Here is a 25,234-nt window from a genome sequence, read left to right on the forward strand (position 1 = left end):
CAGAGTTAAACAGGTGTTTTAATCTGCTATGAGCTCTGCAGTGGATCAGCTGGTGGTTTATCAGCCAGACCCCGCGGAGCCTGGACCCCCTCCAGGGACACAGCTCCTAAAAATAGACCCTGAGGGGGGTCAGACCCAGGACCTGAGCTGCTGCTGCTGCTGCTGCTGCTTTATCACAGCCAGAGTCTGGCTGTCAGCAGGTCCAGTGTCAGAGAGAAAACACATGAAGGTTTTTAGAGAAATCTGGACTTTTTAAAGGAGCATTTTGTTTATTTTAGACTCAGAGGAGGATCTGGATTTTGTCTCTTAGAGTTTCTTGACGTCTTCAGTTCTCTGATGACAATACAGTAAAATGTGTGTCTTCATAGGAGACGTTGGAACAAACACTGAACGTCCTCAGATCTGTTTACAACTACTTTACAGTGCAGTTTGTGTTTATGGCTAATTCGCTAACATTAGCATTTCTTCTGTGGCTAATGTCTCATTAGTTTTAGACAATGCTCATTAGTTAAGGTTCAGGACAGATGATTAACTAGCGTGAGTGGTTGAAGATATAATGTGTGTGTTTGTCTCTGTCGTCTCTGCAGGGTGCCAACCAACATGACAACACAGGCGCCAACGTTCACACAGCCGCTGCAGAGCGTCGTAGCACTTGAGGGTAGTGCTGCGACGTTCGAGGCTCAAGTTAGTGGTAAGAAAACTTTCTGACTGACGTCCTGTACGCAAGATTTACAAAATAAAGTTGCTGTACACTGTAAGATTAAGAGTGAATGTTATCATTGCTAAAGTTAGGATTAGCAAAGAAGCTAAAGAGTAAACAAAGTCTTTTAGATGATGCTAGGCTAACAGTTTCCCTCTGCTTCCAGTCTTTGTGCTAAGCTAGGCTAAACGTCCTGGACCTGTGGACTGGACTGGTAAATGTCAGAGCATCTCATCAGTTAGTAAGGATCATTGGTCTCTCTGGTTCTCCTCTGCAGGTTCTCCAGTTCCTGAGGTGAGCTGGTTCCGTGATGGCCAGGTTCTTTCCGCCGCCGCTCTGCCCGGCGTTCAGATCTCGTTCAGCGACGGCCGCGCTGTTCTGAGGATCCCCGCTGTGACCGCCGCACACAGCGGAAGATTTTCTGTCAGAGCCACCAACGGCGCTGGACAAGCCACAAGCACCGCCGAACTCCTTGTTACAGGTGAGGCCGCAGGTAGACTGAAACTCTTGGTAACAGGTGAATTCACCAGGCACAGACCTGCGGGTCAGCAGCTCCGGGTCAGAACCTTTGTTGAAGTGACTGTCAGTCAACCACAAAGAGACTGAAGCAATATCACACGAGATATCAATTTCTCTACACGTTCCCTCTGGTGTTTCTGAAGGATCCACCTTCTTCCTTCACCCTCTCCTGACGACATTTTTTCATTCAAAAGATATTTCTGAAATATTTTCATCTTTGTTTGTTACAATCTGAGATCGGTAATGATGTTAATGTGACGCTGATTAATGGTTGATAGAACAGCTGTGAAGAGGAATGATACATGGAGTTAAAGTCCCAGTGCTGCTGTTCTGTACATCACCACATGAAATGACTCTCGTCCAATCAGATTCCTTGGTCGGGACTGACTGTTCTAAAATTTACCACAAAGAGACAAAGTCTATATGTGTGTGTGTGTGTGTGTGTGTGTGTGTGTGTGTGTGTGTGTGTGTGTGGTCTCTGGTGTGTGTCACTGTATCCAGCTGCAGCTGCTGCAGCAGCATAACTTTCCTTAAGAGGACTGTGGAGTTTATGAAGCGATTAACGACTTGAAGCTGAACCAGTGAGGATCTCATGTCAACTAGATGATAATAAAACAGCTTGAATGTGTGAAATGAGAGTTCAGGGGTCAAAGTTCATCTTCTCGCATATTCTTACATGTTCATATTTACGTCATTCACTCCTTGTTTGTTTAGTTTTCCTGTATTTTCTCCCACCAGCATCATGAATGTTAAAATAAATATTTTAAATGCAGATATGTCTAATCACACATTGTTCTCTACATTGACTTGTGTCCCCAATAATACGATAATGTTTTACGATGTGATTCAGAATTCACAATAAGACAACCGATCATGTTGTTTGATCCTGAAGGCGTGGAGCTCAGGCGGGCTCGGCGTCTGAGAATCAGGCATTACGGCAACAAAGGTCACGCGCTACGGCACATCGACTTGTTCGATGAGCTGAAGCTGCACGGTGTTGCTGTCAATGGTTGTATTGACACTTGGGAGGATGACGGCGCGACTGACAGGCAAAGAAAATGACGGGGGGGGGATTGACTTCAACATTTCAACTTTATCCTCGAAATTCAAAATAAAAGAAATCTTCCTCTTCTAAGTCAGTTCGACTTTTTTCTCCCGCATCGGACGGCCCTTTACTGCATGTCATTCCCCCTCTCTCTGCCTCCCCATCTCCTGTCTCTCTACTGTGCTGTCAATAAAGGCACAAAAGCCCCAAAAAAATATACTTAAAAAAAAAAACATGTCCTCATTAACTCAGGCCTAACGAGACATATTCTCTGTCTGCAGCGGAGACGGCGCCTCCAAACTTCCTACAGAGACTGCAGAGCTCCACAGTGAGACAGGGCAGCCAGGTGAGGCTGGACGTCCGAGTTACAGGTATCCCCGAACCTGTGGTCAAGTTCTACAGAGAGGGAGCCGAGATCCAGAGCTCGGCCGACTTCAGGATTCTCCAGGACGGAGACCTGTACAGTCTGCTGATCGCTGAGGCCTTCCCAGAGGATTCTGGGACGTATTCTGTGACCGCTACCAACAGCAGTGGACGGGCCACCTCCACCGCAGAACTGCTGGTTCAGGGTAACAACACTTTCACATCCAGTCGTTATCTTGAAACATGTACATTTAAATGACATTAACAGATATTAACAGATTTAATGAAGAGTTCTGAATGGACCATGAGCATTTTGTGTTTTAAAATAAACCTTCAGCCTAAACCTCGAGGTGTCTCTGCTGCAGGTGAGGAAGCTGTGCCCACTAAGAAAACCAAGACTATTGTGTCCACATCCCAGATGGCGACTTCCCAGACCAGAGTGCAGAGGGTGAGACTGAAACTGGATAAAAAATAAATCTTTTCCCAAACAAAATAATCAAATTCATAATAAAACTATTTTTTCTGTAACGTCACCTGATGTCGCAGAGAAAACCAATAATTGGATTATTCATCTTTAGATCTTCCCTCCAAAAGTCCGTCACATGACGACATGAGAACAGATGAAGAGCTGAGTCTGAAACAAAACAATGACTCTGACTCAGAGATTCTCCGGATCTTTAACTTGTTGCTAGTTGGCAGTTTTGGATTTTAACTAAAGCGTCTGTGAATCTCACAGATTGTAATGAACTACAGTCTGGAGCTCTGGTGGTGTTTGTGTGTTAGAATTGAACTTTTTAAATTTAAGATTTTACATTTTAAGGATTCATTAAAACGTTTGGAGATGTTTAAATCACTCAATATGTGACCCTCCCCTCAGAAAATGGAGGCGAGTTTCCAGGCCTCCACCATGATGGAGATGCACGTAGAAGGAGGAATGATGACTCAGCATTTGGCTCACAAAACCCCCCCGCGGGTTCCCCCAAAGCCGACCTCCAAGTCCCCGCCCTCCTTTGTTTCCAAGATGTCCGGAGGGCGCCAGCAGTCACCTTCACCTGTCAGACACGTGAAGGGGCCAACACCCACACCTATCAGGTATGACCGCTGCCGCTGAATCCCTGACGCGTCATATTGATCTGTAACAACTGTCATCGAAAACAAAATATAACAGAGAGCAGATGTGAAGCTGACAGGAATGATCAGAGGGAGTGTGACGTTAGCTGTGTGTTGTTTTGCTGTATTATAATCTGCATCCTGTTGTCTGCAGACCTGTTTCTCCCTCCACCCGACTGTCCGTCTCCCCCATCAGACCGGTCAAGTCTCCTGTGATGACCAGGAAACAGGTGAGAACACTCACATCCAGACACATGGATTCACTCATCACCAAACCAGGAAGTCAGAGCAAAGACTGCAGGTGGTCAGAGACAGAGAAGACACATGGACAGATAATTTTTTATTGGTCTTCATCCCTTTGTGCTTCATATGCAACGAAACTTGCCCCAGTTTCAAGTGAATCAGAATTTCCACATCACACACAGAGAACGTCATGGTTTGGTTTTTGGTTTTTCACAGTAAAAGTCTCCTGTTGACTGCAAAAAGTTTTTATGCTTGTTGAGCTGGAAAAGTGTGATAAATGTGTGAGACTCCCTCTGAAGATCTGACTGATGTTCCTCAGATTAATACATGCAATAAACATAAATGACATCTTTCCAGGTTTGACTGGAGCTCTTTTAAATTGTCTTCCTCTGGCAACTGAATCAGCTGCAGCAGCTCAGTTCATCCTGATGAACCAGCTCATGATCTCAGCTCAGTTAAACTCTGCTTCCTCTCGCAGGTATCAGCTGCAGCTGAAGTCCTGCCGCCATGGAAACAGGGAGACTACGTGGCTGAAGCCGGCTACACCAGTATGACCAGTATGACCAGCATGACCAGTGTCAGCAGCGCTGCCCAGGTGCATATGGAGAAACACTGGGAGCAGCAGGTCACCGCCACCAGAGAGGTGAGGACGGAATTCAGCTGTTTGTAGCTAGAACATGATGAGAACCTGATGAGAATGTGTAACTTGATGAGTATGTGATGTGCTGTAGAGTGATTGAACTACCAGTGAAACGTCTCTCAGCTCTGTGGTGTGATCACGTGATCACGTGTTCATGTGATCATGTGATCATGTGTTTTTGTCGATGTGGATGCGTCAGGACGAGTATGTTTCCCCGGACGATAAAAGCGTGGCGGTGGCTACTGTGGTTGCAGCCGTGGATCAGGCTCGTAGCCGGGGGCCGTCTGAGGCCGCAGTGTCTGGAGAACAGGTAGACGCCCCCCTCCACCCCCACCCCCCCACGTCTGCTTCCATCACCCCTCCACCTGCCACCTCAGACGTCACTTCATCTTTTTTCACTCTTTCTTCCTCGTTCACTGGAGTGTTTGTCACTTCATCAGAGCACATTCCTGCTCCCCAGAGGATCAACCTTTTCACTTTAACTACCCTCTGACCCCCCCCCCCCCCCCCCCCCCCAGGACAGCTTTACCCCACTCAAGACTAAATCATTACATATTTAGATGTCATCAGATCATATTCTGAGGTACAGAGATTGTCCAGACCTGGAAATCGACAGTTTCTACAGGAAAGCACAGAGTTCTTGTTTCAGGTTTCTTTAACTTCCTGATGAAGAGTTTAAAATCAAACCAGATGTTTTACACTCCAGCCTGAACTCTGAAGTAATAAGTTATTAAAATTGATAGGTGGATTAAATGAGACGTACAACTGTGTTTCATTGGGGTAATAATGGTGGCAGTATGTGTAAGTCAGTGGTAGCATATAGAAACTAAATTAAAAGGGACCGAGAATCGAACCCTGTGGGACGCCACGTTGAGTGAGATGATCAAACAGGTGGAAACACAGAAATGAAATTTTTTTTTTTTAAATATGACAGATCTCCATCATGGCTTCATCGTCTGAGCTTCACTCAGGTTTTACTTTAATGGTTTTCTGTTAATTCAACTAAAATTTGCACCAAATTTTGACGTAAACTTTTAGCTGGTTTTAGCAGCAGTTAGCATCTGAGCTATTTGTCGACCAACAACCACAGTGACTGAAAATCTTGTGTTTGTTATTTATATTTAGTTTGTTGCTTCACAGTTCTATCATGAGACTGTAGATCAGACAAACTCAGTGTGAATATGAAGGTGTTGTTGAAAGGTGTGTTTCTTGAACGTCTCTTGACCTTTTCTGTATCTGCTGTTTTTAATGAATTTCACAAGGCTCAGTCAATCTTCTCTTCTCTCTTCTCTTAATGAGAGTAAAGTGCATGTTTCACTCTAATGGTGCATGAAGCATGATGTCATCGATTCAGAATATTCTTCTTCTCTTGTATCTTTAATGTATGAGTATTTATTCTTTGGTCTTTGGGGCTTCTGGTCGAGTTTCCTCCTCCTGTCACGTTGCCATGGATGTGCTGAGATCTATGTGCTGCTTGTTGTGTCTCCAGGCTGAGGGAGGGAAAAGAGCCGGGGCGGTGGCCACAGTGGTGGCCGCCGTCGACCTGGCTCGCGTCCGCCAGCCCGTGCATGCAGAGGGCGGTGGAGCTGAAGAGGAGGAGGCTGTGGAGGTGGCGATAAGGCAGCAGGCGGCAGAGAAACAAACTGTCGCAGCTACAGCAGCGGCTGCCGTTGCCGTGACCTCAGAGCAGCACAGAGTCCAGGTCTCCCAGGTCGGGGGAGTTTCCTCAGTCCATATCAGCCATGATGTGATTTCTGATAATAATAATCTCAGAATCTGAGCTTTCTTAACCGCTCCATGAAACTCTGTTGGTTCTCCAGATTCAGAGAACAACAGAAATCTCCTCCTACGTGGACTCTGGTGTCTCCGCGTCCTCAGTCCCACATTTCACAGTCTCTAAAGTTTCTGTCCCTAAACATGAAGCGAGCCACGAGGTAAGGAGAGGAACCACAGGCCCGCCGTCGTCATCCACAAACCTCCATGTTCATCTTTAACACACACACATCTTAACATGCAGTCTCCACTGTGCTGTGATGTGGTGTGATTCACTCTGACGTGCTGCTCACAGTGACCATCCTAAAATATATTTCATCAGCTTTTCTCTCTGAAGCAGAAACAACATGTCCCTGTTTCATCCCGGAATTTCTACTTTTATCAACTTTACATTCAGTTGTTATTGGGTTGAAGTTTCAGTAAATCAAACCTCCAGGTGTCCTGAGAGACGACAGGCAGGTTCTTAAACTCTGCTAAATCTATTGTTGTTAGTTTGATTTAAGTTGTAATTATTTATTGTAAATTAAACTCAATTAACATTTGTGATATGTTCAGATAAATGAAGCTTGTTGAGATGAATAAATCAGTGAAAAGTTAAACTCTCAGTAACCTTTGTAGAGTGGGCGTCATATTTTGTGTTAGGACTTATGGCCTAGTTCAACATTAACTCCAACTCTCCTCGGCTCTCACTAACCCCTCCCCCGTTGGTCGTGGACAGTCTGTTAACACTGTTCTCGTTGGCTCGGTCAGGTGTCCATCGCCGGCTCTGCCATCGCCACTCTGCACAAAGAGCTGTCCTCCCCCGCCGCCCGCAGAAAGGTCATCAAGCCCGTCAAGTCTCCCAGTCCATCTCGCAGGGCGGCGGTGGAGGTGCGGGTGACGCCGGAGCCCCTCCCCCCACCGTTCAAAGACGTCAGATATCAGAGTCAGGTTGAGTTACAGCAGGGCGGGGCTTACGCAGTGAGTGAAGAGGAGTTTGAGGACTGGGAGCCTCAGGTTGGTCCGACAGCCCCTCCCCCCACACACACTTCACCTCCCCCAATTTAACCCCCGTGTGGACTGTCAACTGCATTCCCCCTCTTCACCGCAGCCAATCACACGCTGCCCTTCACCTGCCTCATGAAGAACCCTGTTCTTCCTCTTCCTGTCTTCACATGTTGATCCCTCCATTCTCTCCTCAGGGTTTTATCTGTTCTAACTGGCTTCTCCCTCCATCCTCACAGACCGTGTCACATGATGTTTCACGTGTGTCATGGTGTTTGACTCCTGCTGTTGTTTCTCCTCAGGAGGCAGCTGCTGTGCCCACGAGAGCCCAGGAGCCTGTGGTCCCTCCCACTCTGATCGCTGTAAGTACTTCCTGTTTCCTTCCTTCAAAATAGAAACACTGTAAAAGTCTTTTTGGTGACGGCAGCGTCGGTCCATCACTTTGATCCAGACTGAACTGTTCACCAGCTGCTGGATGGACTTCCAGTCGTGTTCCCCAGAGGATGAATCTGACTAGTCTGTTCATCCTCTGACTTTTCCTCCTGCGCCACCAGAGTTCGATGTTTTTGGGTTTTAGTAAAATATCTCCACAGCTACTGGATGGATCGTTATGAAATGTGGTTCAACAGCAGTTTGTGTTAACGAAGGGTTATTTCTATTTCACTAAAACATTAAACTAATAATATAATTATAAATAATAATGAAAATAATTGTGGTGGAAAGTAACAACAATTACTTTTTACTGCTCTACACTTATTTTACATATTTAGTTTGCTTGTTACTTTTCAGATTTTAGCATTAAGATTTTGTAAGATTGTAGATAAAAAGACATGATGAGATTGTAGAATATATTACTGTAAAATCCTGCTGAAGCATCAATGACTCAGGATTAATAATCTGATGAAATTTTACTTTTGACACTTGAAGTACATTTTACTGGTGATACTTCTGTACTTTTACTGAAGTCAAAGATCTGAGTAGTTGTTCCACCTCTGTTAGTTTTTGTCTTGTCCCATATTTTTACTCCTGATGTAGGAAACATGTTCTTCAGTCACGAGTTTGAACAAACCGACAGCTTTAGTCTGAAGGTGTCACTGTTTCCTGTTCAGGGCCTGAAGAACGTGACGGTGACGGAGGGCGAGTCCGTGACCCTGGAGTGTCAGATCAGCGGTCACCCAGCTCCCGTCATCATGTGGTTCAGAGAGGACTACAAGATCGAGAGCTCCATTGATTTCCAGATCAGCTACGAGAACGGATTTGCCAGGCTGGTGATCCGCGAGGCGTTCGCTGAAGACAGCGGACGCTTCACCTGCACCGCCACCAGTGAGGCGGGAACCGTCAGCACCTCCAGCTACCTGCTCGTCAAAGGTAATGGTGGTAAGATAAGGAACACAGGACTGTTGAGTAGTAACCCAAGTAAATACAAGTCTCTCTTACCTCACTTTAACTCATGACTTACTGACTAGTTTTGTCTTCTGACAAAATGTTAATTTGTTTTAGGCTTATTCTCTTATTATAATACAATTTTAACTTGATTTTTGGAGTAAATTGATGGATGTCTGGAAGTTAGTAAATCAAACTTAAAACTGTCAGTGTGACTTGAAAAATATAAGTTTTATAATTCACCCTTTGTTGTAGTGTCAGAAGAAATCGAGAGCAGAGAGGAGACGACTGTCACTGAAATTGGAATCACACAAGAGAAAACGTGAGTCAAAGTCTTTTTTAAACAGTCCTAATCAGCTGTTGTACTATTTCCTGTAAGTTTCCACAGTTGTAGTGTTTGACCGAGCTGTTGGTTTCCTTCAGTGTTGCTGTAGAGACAAAGGAACAGATGGTGGCAGAGGTGACTACAGGAGAGTCCGCTGCTCCCTTCTTCATCAAGAAACCCACTGTTCAGAAGCTGGTGGAGGGAGGAAGTGTCGTCTTCGAATGCCAGGTCGGAGGAAACCCAAAACCTCACATCATCTGGAAGAAGAGCGGTGTGCCGCTCACTACTGGATACAGGTACAAATCTCCCCAAAAGTGGTTAGCTAACTTAGCTAGTTAGACAATGTTAGCCAGCAAGATTGTTAGCTTCACGCATTGTACATTTATAAATAAAAATATTTCCTTCTCATTTATTTTTCCTTCAGTATTTAAACATTTTCATGTATTTTAACAGGTCATGTGAACTTTGTTGATTAACATGATCTATTAAGTTGATTTAATGGACTCCTCATCTCGTGCTAGCTTATATTCACAGTAATAAGTGTTTATTGTAACTTAATTAATTTGACAGCATGTTAGTTAACACAACTTTAGTTTTTAAAATATCAGAGTGGCTGTATAGGATAAAGCAGTTATTATTAATTGGTGAGAGACAAATCAAATCTTCCCCACGTAGAAAAAGTTGAACAAGAAAGCAACATCAAAGTTCAGGTTGAGATATGCAGCTTCTCTCTTTGATGTTTGCTGATCTCTTTGTTTACAGACCACAACTTTAACTATTGTTTTGTGTTTTGCCATCAGATACAAAGTCGCCTACAAGAAGGAGACTGGAGAATGCAAACTGGAGATCTCCATGACGTTTGCTGATGATGCTGGAGAATACTCCATCTTCGTCAAGAATCCTCACGGGGAAGCCTCGGTCTCCGCTGGCCTGCTGGAGGAAGGTACTGGCATCCTTTTGTTTCTCCATCCAGGGATTTTTATCCCATCTGAACGCCTGACTTCAAAAGGCCTCTTCTGTCTTTGCTCACAGTGTTTGTGCATCTATTTTTACAGAGGAATATGAAGCTTATATGAAGCAACATGACGTGACGTATAAAACTGAAGTAACAACAACAGTGGTCCAGGAGCCCTCTGTGGTTGTGAGCCAATACGAGCTGGAACAGAAGAGGGTGACGACCCCCATGAGCTTTGTCTCAGAAACGGTACATTCTTTGTAAAGATCTGTAGTTCTGTGATAAACAAGATTATAAAGAAGTCTCAGTAATCCCAGTTCATATTTCTTATTAAACATTAAAAACTTTTTTTGCAGGAATTCCTCATTTCAGCCTTTGAGGAGAGGATCATTCAGGAGATTGAGCTCCGTATCATGAGGATTACCTACAGAGAGCTGGTGACAGAGGACGGAGAGCTGATGGTGACTGCAGCAGAAGAGGAGGCAGTGCAGCCGGCCTTTGACACACCAGTCAAAAACTACCGCATTATGGACGGAATGGGCGTTACTTTCCACTGCAAGATGGGTGGAAATCCACTGCCTAAGGTATTTAGTTTAAAATGATGCAGGAAAATATCTCAATGTAAAAATCTAGTATAAAATTAGCAAACCAAAGTTTTTCAAATGTCATAGTTTTGTTTGTAGCCTTTGCGGCTCCTGCTTTTGATTAGTATTTGCCTGGTTGAACAACTGTGAAATGATGTTTTAAAAACTCTCTAGTGCTTCATACTGAGAAGTTATATTGGTGAGTAAAATGATTTTCTGTCTTCTGCCAGATTGTTTGGTACAAAGACGGCCAGCGCATCAGAGCTGGTGGCCGTTACCAGATGGAGGTTCTTCAGGATGGACGAGCCAGCCTTCGTGTACCTGTGGTGCTGCCAGAGGATGAAGGCGTGTACACCGCCTTTGCCAGTAACATGAAAGGAAATGCTGTCAGCTCTGGGAAGCTGTACGTGGAGCCGTCCGGAGCTGTAACACCTCAGAGATACACACCACAGCCGGCAATGCAGAGAATCAGGTAAGCATCAAAGTTTTAAAAGTGGTTATTGTTTGACATTTTTGTATTAGCAATGAATCACATTTTAAACTGAAAACACCCTAAAGCTTTACCTATAGCACATCACCTTTAGACTGATGACTCTGCGCCTTTCTCAGGTCCACATCTCCTCGTTCTCTGAGCCGCTCACCTGGTCGTTCTTCCAGCCGTTCTCCTGGACGTTCTCCCGCCCGTAGGCTCGAAGAGACAGATGAGGCTCAGCTGGAAAGACTCTACAAACCTGTGTTTGTCATGAAGCCTTCCTCAATAAAATGCTCCGAGGGGCAAACTGCCAGATTTGACTTGAAGGTTGTTGGCAGACCCATGCCCGACACATACTGGTTCCACAATGGTAAGAGTAACAAGGTTCAACATATTCCAGAAACGCTCTTTATCTGTTGCTTCTGCCGCTTGTTAAACCATTTATGCTTTGCCCAGGACAACAAGTGGTCAATGACTACACCCACAAGATAGTGATTAAAGAGGACGGTATTCAGTCCCTGATCATTGTCCCGGCCATGCCGCAAGACTCTGGAGAATGGACAGTCGTGGCTCAGAACAGAGCTGGACGAACCTCTATTTCTGTAAATCTTACTGTTGACGGTAAGTCTGCATCACAGATTTATTAGACTGACCCAGATGACTTTTTAAGCTTTAGCTGTTACTAAATCCTGTCTTGTTCTTTATCATATTTCACCATCCACAGCTCGGGAGAGCGTAGCACGCCCTCAGTTCACTGACAAGCTGAGGAACATCACTGTGAAGCAGGGAACTCTGGTTGAACTGGCTGTTAAAGCCATTGGAAACCCCCTGCCTGATATTGTCTGGCTGAAGAACAGTGACATTATCACACCACAGAAGCACCCACACATCAAGTATGTATCCTAAATTTTAGCTATGAATTATTTTCTGAAACAGCTATGTAAAACTGCACAGTAGTGAATTAAATGTTCCGGTTAATATATTTGAATGGTTACGTATTTCAGGATCGATGGTACTAAAGGAGAGGCCAAATTCCAGATTCCCTCAGCAGCTGGCTCAGACAGTGCCTGGTACACAGCTACAGCCATTAACAAGGCTGGTAGAGACACAACTCGCTGCAGAGTCAACGTTGAGGTGGACTTTACTGCCCCTCAAGCTGAGAGGAAGCTCATTATTCCCAAAGGAACCTACAAGGCCAAAGAGATTGCAGCTCCGGAGCTGGAGCCCCTTCACATGCGATACGGTCAAGAGCAGTGGGAGGAGGGCGACCTTTACGACAAAGAGAAGCAGCAGAAACCGCTGTTCAAGAAGAAGCTGACCTCTATCCGGATGAAGCGTTTCGGTCCAGCTCATTTTGAGTGCAGACTGACCCCTATTGGTGACCCCACCATGGTGGTGGAGTGGCTGCATGATGGCAAACCCCTGGCAGCCGCTAACAGGTTGCGCATGGTCAATGAATTTGGCTACTGCAGCCTTGACTATGAAGTTGCTTACGCTAGAGACAGTGGCGTTATCACCTGCAGAGCCTCAAACAAGTTTGGAGTTGACCAGACCTCAGCCACCCTGATCGTCAAGGATGAGAAAGGTCTTGTTGAGGAATCACAGCTTCCTGAAGGCAGGAAGGGAGCGCACAGAATTGATGAGATTGAGCGCATGGCTCATGAAGGAGGACCTGCAGGAGTCAGTACTGACGATGAATCTGAAAAGACCAAACCTGATATTGTCCTGCTTCCCGAGCCAGCCAGAGTGCTGGAGGGCGACATTGCACGATTCCGCTGCAGAGTGACTGGTTATCCAGCACCCAAGGTTAACTGGTACCTTAACGGACAACTTATCCGCAAAAGCAAGAGATACAGACTTCGTTATGACGGTATTTACTACTTAGAGATTGTCGACATCAAGTCCTATGATGCAGGAGAGGTCAGGGTGGTTGCAGACAATCCCTTGGGCACAACTGAGCACACTGTGAAGCTGGAGATCCAACAGAAAGAGGACTTCAGATCTGTCCTGCGTCGTGCTCCGGAAGCGAAGGCCGCAGAGGCTGCACACGAGACTGGCAGAGTTGGATTTGATGTTGTGAAGGTCGACCGATCTGCCGAGGCCGCACAGGACAGGGAAGTTGTTACGCTTCGTAAGACACAAAGAGTTGTTCGCGAGAAAACCTCAGAGGAGTCTGCTGAGCTGAAGAGCAAGTTCAAGCGTAGGACAGAGGAAGGTTTCTACGAGTCCATCTCTGCTGTGGAGTTCAAGTCTCGCAAGAGGGATGACTCTTATGAAGATCTCCTGAAGAAGACTAAGGAGGAGCTGCTTCATCGCATGAAAGAGAAAGAAGAGGCCGAGAGGAAGAGGTTGGAGGAACAGGGCAAAGTCACCATCCCCACAATCAAGCCAGAGAGAGTCCAGCTCTCCCCCAGCATGGAAGCACCCAGGATCCTGGAGCGCATCGCTAGCAAGACCGTTGCTCCAATGGATGAAGTCCGTTTCCGACTCAGAGTCGTGGGCAGACCAGAACCAGAGTGCCAGTGGTTCAAGAATGGCATTCAGTTGGAAAAGTCAGACCGTATCTACTGGTACTGGCCTGAGGACCATGTGTGTGAACTGGTGATCAGAGATGTCACAGTAGAGGATTCTGCCAGCATCATGGTTAAAGCCATCAATATTGCTGGAGAGGCCTCAAGCCACGCCTTCCTGCTTGTACAAGGTACAGTAACTTTATACCAGATTTCTCCAGTGACATTCTCATTGTCTTTGTCATGATTCATTTTGAAATCTCACGTCATATTTTCTCATTGCAGCCAAGGCGACAGTTAGCTTTACCCAGAACCTGGAGGATGCCAGTGCCAGTGAGAAGGACACAATGGTGACCTTTGAATGTGAAACGAATGAACCTTTCGTCAAAGTCAAGTGGCTCAAGAACAACACGGAGATCTTTTCCGGAGACAAATACAGAATGCACTCAGACAGAAAGGTCCACTTCCTGTCTGTGTTGATTATTGAAATGAGGGATGACGCCGAATACACTTGTGCGGTCATAGATGACGAGAGCATCAGGACAAGCGCAAGGCTTCACGTAGAAGGTTATCTTTACACCCAGTATCTTCACATCTGCTGTTATTTGGTCTTTTTTGGGTGAATTAGTGGATAACTTGATATTGTTCTGTATCCAGGCGCTGCCCTGGACCTCATCAAACACTTGGAGAACATTGAGGTACCAGAGACCTACGCTGGAGAGTTTGAGGTTGAGCTGTCTCGTGAGGACGCTGAAGGCAGCTGGTTCTTTGGAGACAAGGTGCTCTCTCCCAGCAGTAAATACATCATGTCCTCCCGCCGAGGAAGACACACCCTGTCTGTCAAAGATGTCAGGAAAGAGGACCAGGGGAAATACACCTTTGTATGTGGAGACCTGAGGACCAGTGCCTCACTGAAGATGAAATGTAAGCATCTTTACTGAGTTACCATAGTTGTGGGCCTCAGAAACATGAAGGTAGCTGTTGCATATTGTGGTAACTGTAGTGTGATGTGATCATAATGAGGTTTCTCCACCTTTAGTGCGCCCGGTAACCCTGATGCACCCCCTGACCGACCTCACGGTCTGTGAGGGTGACATTGCTCAGCTGGAGGTGAGGTTCTCCCAGGAGAACGTTGAGGGAACCTGGATGAAGAACGGCCAGGCCATCTCCGCCTCGGACCGCATCCACATTGTAATCGACAAACTGGTTCACAAGCTGCTGGTGGAGAATGTCAGCAGAGAAGATGCTGCTTCCTACTCTTTCGTGGTTCCCGCCCAAGACATTTCCACCTCAGGCAAACTCAATGTTCAAAGTAAGAGTCAGAATCAGTGTCAGATCTAAGTGACACCCAACTGTAACCATCACCACAACACCTCGAACATCTCTGATGATCATTTTATTGTATTTCCTTACAGCTATTGACATTGTGGTGCCACTGAAGGACGTGTCCTCCATCGAGGGCACCAAAGCTGTTCTGGAGGCCAAGATCTCTGCTCAGGACATCAGCTCGGTCAAATGGTACCACAACGACAAACTGCTGTTGCCCAGTGACCGAATCCAGATGGTGGCAAAGGGAGCCAAGCAGCGTCTGGTCTTCACCCGGACCCACGCCTCCGACGGAGGGCACTACAAACTGGTAGTCGGCAAGGTTGACACCAGCTGCAACCTGACTGTCGAAGGTAAGACCAATTTTATTTTCCAATCATCCTGTTTTTAGCTTCCACTTCCAGTTTCATGTTCTCACCGTGCTGCTGTTGTTACAGAGGTGCACATTGTGAAGCATATGGAGGACAGAGTGTGCTCCGAGTCCCAGAACGTCACCTTTAATGTGGAAGTTTCTCACCCTGGTATTGACCCGGTCTGGACCTTCAGGAACCAGCAGCTCAAACCTGGACCCAAACACAAGATGGAGTCTAAGGGCAAGGCTCACTCCCTGACTGTCATTGACACCATGAAGGATGAGGAGGGCCAGTACATGTTCCACGCTGGTGAAAAGACATCCAGCGCCACGCTCACCGTCTCCGGTACGTCTGAACTCTTTAACAGCTTATTTAGGTGTCTGCCCAACAACGTTCAAATGAACTAATTTTCACAATCCACAATGATTTGCATCAATATGGGCTAGTGAGATAATGTTTACAGATACGGTCCTGTCCTAACCAAGCACGGTAACACGAACAAAGGGGGTTGGACCTAAATGCCAGAAGCAGAGCGATGGAGTTCAATGATTTATTAAACAAGTGGAACAAAGGATTATGGGATAGTTAGGAAGGCGGGGTCAAAACCAGAGAAGCACAGACAGCATTTTAAAATCTGATTAACAGGCAATTGATCAAAACACAGGTAAAGCTGGCAGGAACAGGAAACCAAGACGTGAAGCACACAGTCCACAACATAACGTTCTGGAAACTTAAAGGGGAAATGCTCTGTTGCCTGAGAATCTTAAAACTAAGTGTGTCCTTGTGCTGCCACCAGGTGGAGCCATCACACGGCCCCTGCAGGACGTGACGGTGGCGGAGTCTCAGACAGCCGAGCTTGAGTGTCAAGTTGCCAACGCCGACGCCGAGGGTAAGTGGCTTAAGGAAGGTCAGCCCGTGGACTTCAATGAGAACGTGGTGAGTGAGGTTAAGGGAGCCGTCAGGCGCCTCATCATTGTCATCACCAGACCGCAGGACGTCGGAGAGTACACCTACCAGGTGGCCAACTCCAAAACAACCGCCAACCTCAGAGTGGAGGGTAAGTGCCGGCTTCTTGCTACTTCACATTATATATCATATGTTGTCTAAATTTATTGTTGTGTACACACTGAGTTCTTTGTTCCTGTCTTGTAGCGGTGAAGATCAAGAAAACTCTCAGAAACCAGACTGTGACGGAAACCCAGGAGGCGGTGTTCACGCTGGAGCTCACCCACCCCGACGTGAAAGGATCCCAGTGGATCAAGAACGGAGTGGAGCTGCAGAACAGCGACAAGTACGAGATCACCTCCGAGGGCATGGTCCACACCCTGAAGGTGAAGGACTGCAACACACAGGACGAGTCAGTTTATTCCTTCAAGCTGGGAAAACTGTCCGCCAATGCCAGACTCAACGTAGAGAGTGAGTATCACTGATGTACTAGAATTTATTTATTTAAAAACTTCTCTGCAGGTTAATTTTTTATATTTTTACCTATTTTATATGCGTATGTTTTTGTCTTTGATTATCAGCTTTTAAACTGTCCTTATCCCACGTGCATGGCGTCTTTTTTTCACCACAAACTCAGTTGCAAGTCTGACTCATCATCAATATACAAATTTCTAATCATAATCACTTTAGATATTATTATAGAACAGTGAAGGTTGTAAAAAAAATAGATGTAATGAATAAAACTATAATGAATTATAATAATAATAATAAAAATATGTGGATAATAATAAATGATTACATGCAAAGTGATTTTGTAACAACTAATTTTTATTGAAATCTTTCCCAAAAATGTAAATTTTCTACAGATAATGTATAAAGTCCCACATCAACACCTTTAACTGATTTCCTCAGCTTGCTCTACATGGTAAATAAAGTATATGTTATTATAGATAAAACATGATCACAGGGGAGTGGCCTATAATCTATAATCAAACAGTAGAATGAGACTATCAGACGTCGTCATCTTGGAACAAATTACTGTTTTACATTTTAATATTTTAACTTTTGATAACTTTGATCTGCGACTCGTTTCTGCAGCAATCAAGATTGTGAAGAAGATAAAGGACGTGACATCACTGTTGGACAGCACCGCCTCCTTTGAGATGAGCCTTTCACATGACAATATCCCCGTCAAGTGGATGTTTAAAGGTGTGGAGCTGAAGTCAAGCGAAAAGTGTAAAATTCTGTCGGAGAGGAAAGCTCACAAGCTGATCCTGCAAAACGTCGACAGCAGCAACGCGGGAGAGTACACGGCTGTGGTGGGACACCTGCAGTGCAGCGCCACGCTCACTGTGGAGGGTACGTCACACTCTGATACAAATTATTACATCTACATAATGGAACGGTTACAATGAAACAGTAAATGAAAAGAATAAATGGATCTTTAAATTTGATATGATTATAAATTTAGTAAAATGTTTAAAATTCCAATTTTTGTTCTTAAATCACAAAAATAAATAAATAAATAAATCATGATGTTATGAAATAACATAATTTGTCCTTTTGTAATGTTGTTTTTGTAACTTTTTCAGTAAAAAGTTTTTATAGTTACATTTTTAAAATGATACTTTTAATTATTTGTAGTCTGTTTCTATTTTATGTTTATTAGTCATAACAGATTTTTCAATTCATAGGTGTTTAGGCATTTTGTGTATTATTTAAAAAGTAAGAGAGTAGAATTGCGATAAAATATAATTTTATTTGTAATTTGTATTTGCTAGATATTTTCCAATTTGTACAAACTACAATTTTGTGAAAAGTTGTTATTTCTAACTAAATATTCTTTCTTTGAATTCTATCTTTGTCCCTTGCAGCTCTGCGAGTCACCAAACCCATGAAGAGCGTGGAGGTCCCAGAGACTCAGGTGGCCACGTTTGAGTGTGAAGTTTCTCACTTCAACGTGCCGTCCACCTGGCTGAAGGATGGCGTGGAGATTGAAATGAGCGAGAGGTTCAGGATCGTGGTTCAAGGAAAACTCCACCAGCTGAAGATCATGAACACCAGCAGGGACGACACAGCAGAGTACACCTTCATCTGCGGGAACGACAAAGTCTCCGCGACGCTCACCGTTAACCGTAAGACCATGTTCATCAAACCCCAAAATAATGTCTAAAGAGGATTAACAAAGTGGAATTTGTAATCATATACAATTTGAAATATTGTCTCAGTCGTTTCACTGCCCTGTACTTTCCTGCAGCCATCCTGATCACCTCCATGCTGAAGGACCTGAACGCTCAGGAGAGAGACACCATCACCTTTGAGGTGACCGTCAACTACGAGGGCATCACCTACAAGTGGCTGAAGAACGGCGTGGAGGTGAAGTCGTCGGACAGATGTCAGGTCCGCAGCCGGCAGCTCACGCACTCGCTCACCATACGAAACGTTCACTTCGGAGACGGAGGAGAGTATCAGTTCGTGGCCGGCTCCGCCGCCACCGCCGCCAACCTGTTCGTCGAAGGTAATGTAAAACATGCTCTCAAGCAATGCATGCTGGGAAGTCTGTTAGCAAACAAATTAATTCGCTTTGTGCATTTGACGTGTATTTTCTCTCACTGTTTTTTTTGTTGTTTCCAGCTCGTCTGATTGAATTCACCAAGAAAATCAAAGACATAAAAATCACAGAGAAGAAGAAGGCCATTTTTGAATGTGAGGTTTCTGAGCCGAATATCCAGGTGATGTGGATGAAGGACGGCCAGGAGCTGGACATGTCCGAGGAACGGTACGTCAGTCTTCACACCTGTCTGTATCCTCTGCTGCTGTTTTTTCAACATCAGCTGAGAGTCTCCTGCGTCGTGTTCACAGGTACACCGTGACCGCAGAGAAGTACGTTCACCGTCTGATGATCCAGACGGTTCGCATGTCCGACGCCGGAGAGTATTCGGTGGTGGCCGGATCGAGCGTCTCCAAAGCTCAGCTGAATGTGGAGGGACGCGACATCCGGATCTCCGAACCAGCGGAGCGGGAAATCACGGTGAGACGGACGTCAGCTTTAACCACAACGATCGATGTGCATGAAATCTGGACTGACTTTAAAGTGACAACAGACTTAAAACATAAAAGAGAGAAAACACTTCTCGACTTTCATCTTAGCATCTCTCTGTCAAGAAAGAGGAAGTGGATTTTCTAAAACGTTGAACTATTTCTTTAAATACCAATAAATAGATAACTACTCCTTTAAATCACCGCGTTCATTCACAGTGTAAATTTCAGATGATTTATGATGCATCTGAATCAAAATCCCCCCTTCCTCTCTCTCAGGTTCTGGAGAAGCACAGAGCGACCTTTGAGTTCGAGGTGAACGAGGACGACGTGGAGGGTCGCTGGCTGAGGAATGGCGCGGAGATCCAGATCTCGGCGGAGGAGAGGTTCAACTACGTGGCCATCAGGAAGCTGCACCGCCTCACCATCGCCGAGACCTACAGGAGCGACGCCGGCGAGTACACCTTCATCGCCGGCAAGAACAGGAGCACCATGCACCTGAGAGTCAATAGTAAGCACCAAATCAGAAGCCAAAGGGAGAAATGCATGTTTTATATTTTTTGTTTTCATGATGGCGCCCCCTAGTGTCGCATTCACTCTACAGAGTCCCATCAGGAATCTGGAGACCTTATTTATATCCAGCTAATCAGATGTTGCCTCAAGCAGGAAGTTGCATCAACGTTATATCACAGGCAGAGCAGGAGGGTCACACAGCATCTTAATGAGATATAATATGAGATATTCTTGATCTTGACTGGGTTTAATTTGGAGAACGGGACGCAGCGTACAGAAGCCAAGAAGTCACATTGGAGCTTGTTCAAAGAATAGAAGTCAGAGGGCTATAATTCATTCACATATACACACATTTGTTTCTTCCTCTGCGACTGATAAATACCAATCCTCAGATACTGTGATTTTCAGTTTGATTGTTGTTTGTATCAAAAAGGACACAAAAAAAACAAACCAAAAAAAACTTCCTTGAAGCTTCTTGTGAGAGTTAATAACCGTTGTCCTCGGTGTCGACTCACCCAGTCTTTTATTTCCTGCCTGGTTCAGTCCCAGAACCTCCTCAGATCCTCCGTCACATGGAGCCCCAGTCGGTGGAGGCTGGTAAACCGGCTCGCTTCTCGGTGCAGGTGAGCGGCGTCCCTCAGCCTCAGGTCTTCTGGTACAAAGACTCCCAGGCTCTTTCTCCAGGCTTCAAGTGCAAGTTCCTCCACGACGGCAACGAGCACACGCTGCTGCTGATTGAGGTCTTCCCCGAGGACGCCGCCGTCTACAACTGCGAGGCCAAGAACGAGTGCGGCACCGCCACGAGCACCGCTTCGCTCAATGTGGAAGGTACAGCAGGGTGTTACAGCTGTGGAGCAAACATGAACAGGGAGATGTCTCAGACAGGACATGTGTAGATGCAGGTGTGTGTGTGTGTGTTGCAGTCTCAGAGGTGGTTTCTCCGGACTCAGCTGCTCCTGTTGCTCCTCCGGTCTGCATCCTGCCCATCGCCAGCACCTCCACCGGCGAGGGAGAACCGGCTCGCTTCCAGTGCAGAGTCCGCGGAGACGGTAAGACATTAAAAGTCTTAGATCTTAGTTATTTTCAGAATAAATACATGAAACGACACAAACACCAAACACCTTCCTGCAACCGCATTTTATCTCCGTCCAGATGTGAAGATCAGCTGGTTCCACAAGGAGAAGGAGATCAAGCAGTCAGACTTCTTCAAGATGTCTCAGTTTGACGACAGCTGCCAGCTGGAGATCTCCAGGGTTTACCCGGAGGACGAGGGCGAGTACACCTGCGTGGCCACAAACAACGCTGGGACCGTCTCCTGCTCCGCCACTCTCACACTCGACGGTGAGTTTGTCAGAGAAAAAGCAGTTGTCACCCCACACTGGGGCGTACCTGGAAAATAAAGAATGTTTTGGTAAATAACAGAAGCTAAACAGATGGATGAACAACTAAAAGAAAAACCTGAAAACAATGAGTGTAGATATGATTACAGTTTCAATAAAGGTGCAGACATCTCTAAACTCAATATAAATATACATAAACACATGCAGTATATAATAATCTTTACGTTGGTTTTACTTTCGTTTGTCACCCATGTGTCAGTCATGTTTCGACACCTGATGACAGCACAGTCCTTTATCTAACTGACACTCCAGCACTCATCCCAGTGAGCATCAGTTCAGAGGTCTGAAGGTGAAAAGACACTAAGAGGCTAAATTTGGTTAAACCACTCGGGGTGAGGCAGACTGAGGCTCAGGGGAGGGCTTAAGACTAAGGCCCTAAGGTGCCAACTGTACTTAATCAATAGTTACACTGTATTCAGTGTCATTCATTTACAACATAAACAACTGTAAATGTTTTAATATGAAATAATATCAATATTTGCAACCTCAAATATCCAACAACCACAAACATTTTATGTCTTTTTGTGGTTGTTTGTGTCTCTTTGTGGTTGTTTGTGTCTCTTTGTGGTTGTTTGTGTCTCTGTGGTTTGCTAGTGAGAAAAGTCTCTTAGTAGCAGATGAGCAGCAGAGTGTTTTTTCAAACTGAAAATGGACCAATCTGTGTTGACTGGGATGAATGTAAATCGAATGAAGCACATGAAGTCAACAAAAACATGCTTCCTTTCAGGGCAAAAACAAACAGTGGACTGTCCTGCTGAGAATCAGTGGCACGTCTCCACCAGCCTCACCAGTATAAAGAAACCTTCCATTGGCCAAAAGCCTGTTTTCATCCATCCTATCACAAGCTGCATGGTCCCACACGGGGAGGTGGCCCGCTTTCATGCATGCGTATCCGGCATGCCGAAGCCAGAGATTAGCTGGTTCCATAACCGACAGCCGGTTCGGCCCACCAAAAACGTGGTGTTTCACTTCGACGAGGTGACGAACACCGCCACGCTCATCATAGTCGATGCTTTCTCTGAGCATGCGGGGCAGTACACCTGCAGGGCGGCCAATAACGCTGGAGAGGCCACGTGCTCAGCCACCCTCACCATTACCAGAGGAGAAGAAGAAGGTAACTGCTGGATCCGTCGGCTGCGTCCAGATTCCCTCTGACACAACCCGATTAATTCACCTCCTCTTCTGTCTCTAGTCAAAACTCTTGAAGGGATGTCCCAAACCAACCACAAGATCACTATCAGATTTTTAAACCCCCTTAATATTGTTTTGTGAATATAGAATCAAAAATGAGAAAAATAAATTAACAAACACATAAAAAACTATTGTTCAAGGAAGTGGAGCAGAACCTTTAATCGAAGGCGATAGAAACGGAAGCATCACTGACAGGAACGATCAGTTGATGTTGACGTGTTGCTGTTTACGTCACAAATTCAGTCTAGCTTGATTATTGGTTGCTGCGAAGGACACAACAGGTCGTCCTCCCGTCCTGGATGATCACATCGTTTGTTTCCTGAAAAAAAGAAAGAGACACCTGCAGCATTTCACTAACTCACTGCTGGTCAATATCAATTAGATATTTCACTTTCCCTCTTTTTTGGCTGGACAGCGACGGAGTGTCCAGCCCTGAATGACTGACTGACTGACTGAGTGATCATATTTACACCATTGGGCAGCTGAATGCCACGTCTTTAATTTATGTGTTTGGTGATTTTGTCAGACAACGTCACGGTTATAAAATCATGATTTGACCATAAGCAGTCCAGCCATATACCAGGTTTTGACCTTTATATAAACTCATAACTCAAACATTTCTTTAATGTATAATAAATATAAACTGATCAGATCCTACAGTTAAAAACAATGTGTCAGTCCTCTCTGATGGATAAGTTATGCATTTCTACAGGATATTTAATTGTTCAAGTATCCTCGGACTGCGACAGATGTTCTTAAAGTGACCCTGGAAAATAAGGAAAACGTGATTGGGACATCCCTCAGCCCTTCTCCACATCCGACTAACCCCACTGTTCCAGAGAGACCTCCAGTCCTCCGGGTTGAATCATTGGATTATCACCTCCTCTTTCTCCTCACCTTCATCCTCATCCCCCCAGGAGCAAACTCACCTCTCCCTCCTCCTCACCCTCCTCTCTTGTCCTGCACAGGAAAAACTCTGGGAAATGCATGAAACTCACATGTATAACCTCTGTTGTCCCTCCATCCTCCAGGAAACTCAAACCTTTCTTTGTCTGAGTCGTGTAGTGTCTGTATTACTTGTTTCTGTTCCTTGTCACTGTTTTTCACCTTGTTCTTACAGATGTTCTGCGTTTACACCTCAAACTCTAGCCTCGCTTAACTCAGACTAAATGGACTCAAATCTACTTGCCTTTTGCATTTATATCCTGTTATTTTTGTCCATTGTCAGAGTGAAATGAAGTTATCATTGCACTTCAGTGCTAATGTTGATGAATCATGAATCATCTGCTGTACAAATCAGTTTAAGCCAATTAAGAGATAAAATAATCCTCTATTAGTCCCACAGTGGGGAAATTAGCAGTAACTGCAAAATGACAATATCAAATACTTAAAAAAGATAAATAATATAATATGTATAATTAGATATTTAAATATAAAAAATAGCAGATCAGAAACACTCATGGTTTTAACTCCACTTCAGAGCTGTAGTTCTTGAGTTTTTAAGTTTTGTTAAATTAAATGTTTTGAGCAAGTATAATTTAAGTTTCCTCAAATCACAGTCCAACTGTGATGGAATCAAACACAGAAGGGAAATACATTTGAGTCCAGCAAAGAAAAACTGAGAGAGGTGGAGGTCCTGTCTTTAAGAGAGTCACTGGATCCTCACTGGATCTGTCCTTCGTGGGAATAGTCTGCTAAACGTCTCCACTCTTTCCTTCACAGTGGCTCATGTGAGAGAGCAGATCGAAGCCAAGATTGAGGAAGAAGTCAAAGGTAAGGTCACATCAACTTTCATATACATCACAAACAGCAGATTATTGCCAAGCAGAGTGGAAAAGAGACAGTTTGACCACATTTCTGTTTCACTTGATTGATTTTTTTCTTTACTGTGAAAGTAGTCTGTCAGCGGTGAACTCTGATCCAAACTTTGGCTCATTGAATATGTTTTTTAAGTGGAGATACTGTTTAGAAAAAATGGATAAAAAGCAGATGTGTGGGTGCATGTTTTATGGATTATTTGGATTACAGTTGGCCTGCATTCACAGACTACTTTTATACTTTGTAAATATGTCATTATGTTGAACTGTCCCTTTAAATGATCTTTGAATTTCCACGGTTGCATGTCATCTTTATGTGTCTTGATAGAAAGTTCCTATGGTCTGTATTTTTCTACCTGCTTCACTTTGATAATATTCCATGGTTTCCCCCAGACGAGCACTGATACAACTTGCTTGTACCGGTTTTTGACAGTGGCGGTTTGCATCCAAAAGTGCGTTTCATTTTGGCATGAAGGTTCCTCTGATCTTTTCCCAGAAAAGGCGCAGGATATGTATCTTTTAAAGCTTACGGATTTGAAATGCCCTTTAAAAGATATGGAGGTTTACTGCATCTGGAACTGATACCTTCCTCCTGCAAAATATTTCTTAGCCTGGCTTGCAGATAGTGGGATGTGATTCCTGTGGTTTGCATTCTAAATAACACCAGTAAACTATATTAGTTCGAATAAACGCCTTCTCACCCAATTTTCCAGCTTCATTTGTTAAAGTTTTGGAATAATATATTTTTTCTGGAGAGCTTTGCTTCTCATAGATACTTCTGCATCATTTATTTCCTGTTAAGTTTAAGGATTAGAAAGGGCGTTTATTCTCCTGTCTGCAAGTCAGGTAAGGAATATTCTAGTAAAAAGCCAAAGCAATTATCAAAAAGTTAAACGAGCGAATGTTAGCAGCCCATCTTGGAAATATGCATTTTTTTAATAATATTAAATAATTTATGTTTTGAAGAAATTTCCACAGACGAAGGATCAAAACTTCCTGCAGGTTTCTAATAAAAAGAATCAAGTCTTGCGTTTATTCGAACAA

The 25,234-nt window shown here is 44.7% G+C and overlaps 1 protein-coding gene across 1 annotated transcript in view; it reads left to right on the forward strand.

Moving 5' to 3' along the window:
• The window catches only part of ttn.2 (titin, tandem duplicate 2), a 195,437-nt gene that overhangs the window by 4,647 nt on the left and 165,556 nt on the right, over positions 1 to 25,234 (forward strand). The window contains exons 2-42 of the mRNA XM_056389502.1: positions 588 to 691; positions 978 to 1,181; positions 2,546 to 2,833; positions 2,993 to 3,075; positions 3,505 to 3,719; positions 3,892 to 3,967; positions 4,459 to 4,623; positions 4,820 to 4,999; positions 6,110 to 6,331; positions 6,441 to 6,554; positions 7,144 to 7,389; positions 7,683 to 7,739; positions 8,487 to 8,745; positions 9,016 to 9,082; positions 9,184 to 9,381; positions 9,886 to 10,028; positions 10,141 to 10,289; positions 10,397 to 10,624; positions 10,855 to 11,096; positions 11,234 to 11,466; positions 11,553 to 11,717; positions 11,821 to 11,989; positions 12,101 to 13,797; positions 13,892 to 14,173; positions 14,264 to 14,530; positions 14,646 to 14,918; positions 15,022 to 15,285; positions 15,370 to 15,630; positions 16,082 to 16,342; positions 16,438 to 16,701; positions 17,329 to 17,589; positions 18,105 to 18,365; positions 18,488 to 18,748; positions 18,865 to 19,009; positions 19,093 to 19,261; positions 19,549 to 19,780; positions 20,326 to 20,610; positions 20,706 to 20,831; positions 20,935 to 21,123; positions 21,910 to 22,296; positions 24,096 to 24,146. Of these exons, the coding sequence (XP_056245477.1) occupies positions 601 to 691; positions 978 to 1,181; positions 2,546 to 2,833; positions 2,993 to 3,075; positions 3,505 to 3,719; positions 3,892 to 3,967; positions 4,459 to 4,623; positions 4,820 to 4,999; positions 6,110 to 6,331; positions 6,441 to 6,554; positions 7,144 to 7,389; positions 7,683 to 7,739; positions 8,487 to 8,745; positions 9,016 to 9,082; positions 9,184 to 9,381; positions 9,886 to 10,028; positions 10,141 to 10,289; positions 10,397 to 10,624; positions 10,855 to 11,096; positions 11,234 to 11,466; positions 11,553 to 11,717; positions 11,821 to 11,989; positions 12,101 to 13,797; positions 13,892 to 14,173; positions 14,264 to 14,530; positions 14,646 to 14,918; positions 15,022 to 15,285; positions 15,370 to 15,630; positions 16,082 to 16,342; positions 16,438 to 16,701; positions 17,329 to 17,589; positions 18,105 to 18,365; positions 18,488 to 18,748; positions 18,865 to 19,009; positions 19,093 to 19,261; positions 19,549 to 19,780; positions 20,326 to 20,610; positions 20,706 to 20,831; positions 20,935 to 21,123; positions 21,910 to 22,296; positions 24,096 to 24,146 (9,730 nt within the window). The 5' untranslated portion in view covers positions 588 to 600. The remainder of the gene's footprint in view (positions 1 to 587; positions 692 to 977; positions 1,182 to 2,545; positions 2,834 to 2,992; positions 3,076 to 3,504; positions 3,720 to 3,891; positions 3,968 to 4,458; positions 4,624 to 4,819; positions 5,000 to 6,109; positions 6,332 to 6,440; positions 6,555 to 7,143; positions 7,390 to 7,682; positions 7,740 to 8,486; positions 8,746 to 9,015; positions 9,083 to 9,183; positions 9,382 to 9,885; positions 10,029 to 10,140; positions 10,290 to 10,396; positions 10,625 to 10,854; positions 11,097 to 11,233; positions 11,467 to 11,552; positions 11,718 to 11,820; positions 11,990 to 12,100; positions 13,798 to 13,891; positions 14,174 to 14,263; positions 14,531 to 14,645; positions 14,919 to 15,021; positions 15,286 to 15,369; positions 15,631 to 16,081; positions 16,343 to 16,437; positions 16,702 to 17,328; positions 17,590 to 18,104; positions 18,366 to 18,487; positions 18,749 to 18,864; positions 19,010 to 19,092; positions 19,262 to 19,548; positions 19,781 to 20,325; positions 20,611 to 20,705; positions 20,832 to 20,934; positions 21,124 to 21,909; positions 22,297 to 24,095; positions 24,147 to 25,234) is intronic.

Source organism: Seriola aureovittata, chromosome 11 (assembly GCF_021018895.1).
Source record: "Seriola aureovittata isolate HTS-2021-v1 ecotype China chromosome 11, ASM2101889v1, whole genome shotgun sequence".
Taxonomy (NCBI): Eukaryota; Metazoa; Chordata; class Actinopteri; order Carangiformes; family Carangidae; genus Seriola; species Seriola aureovittata.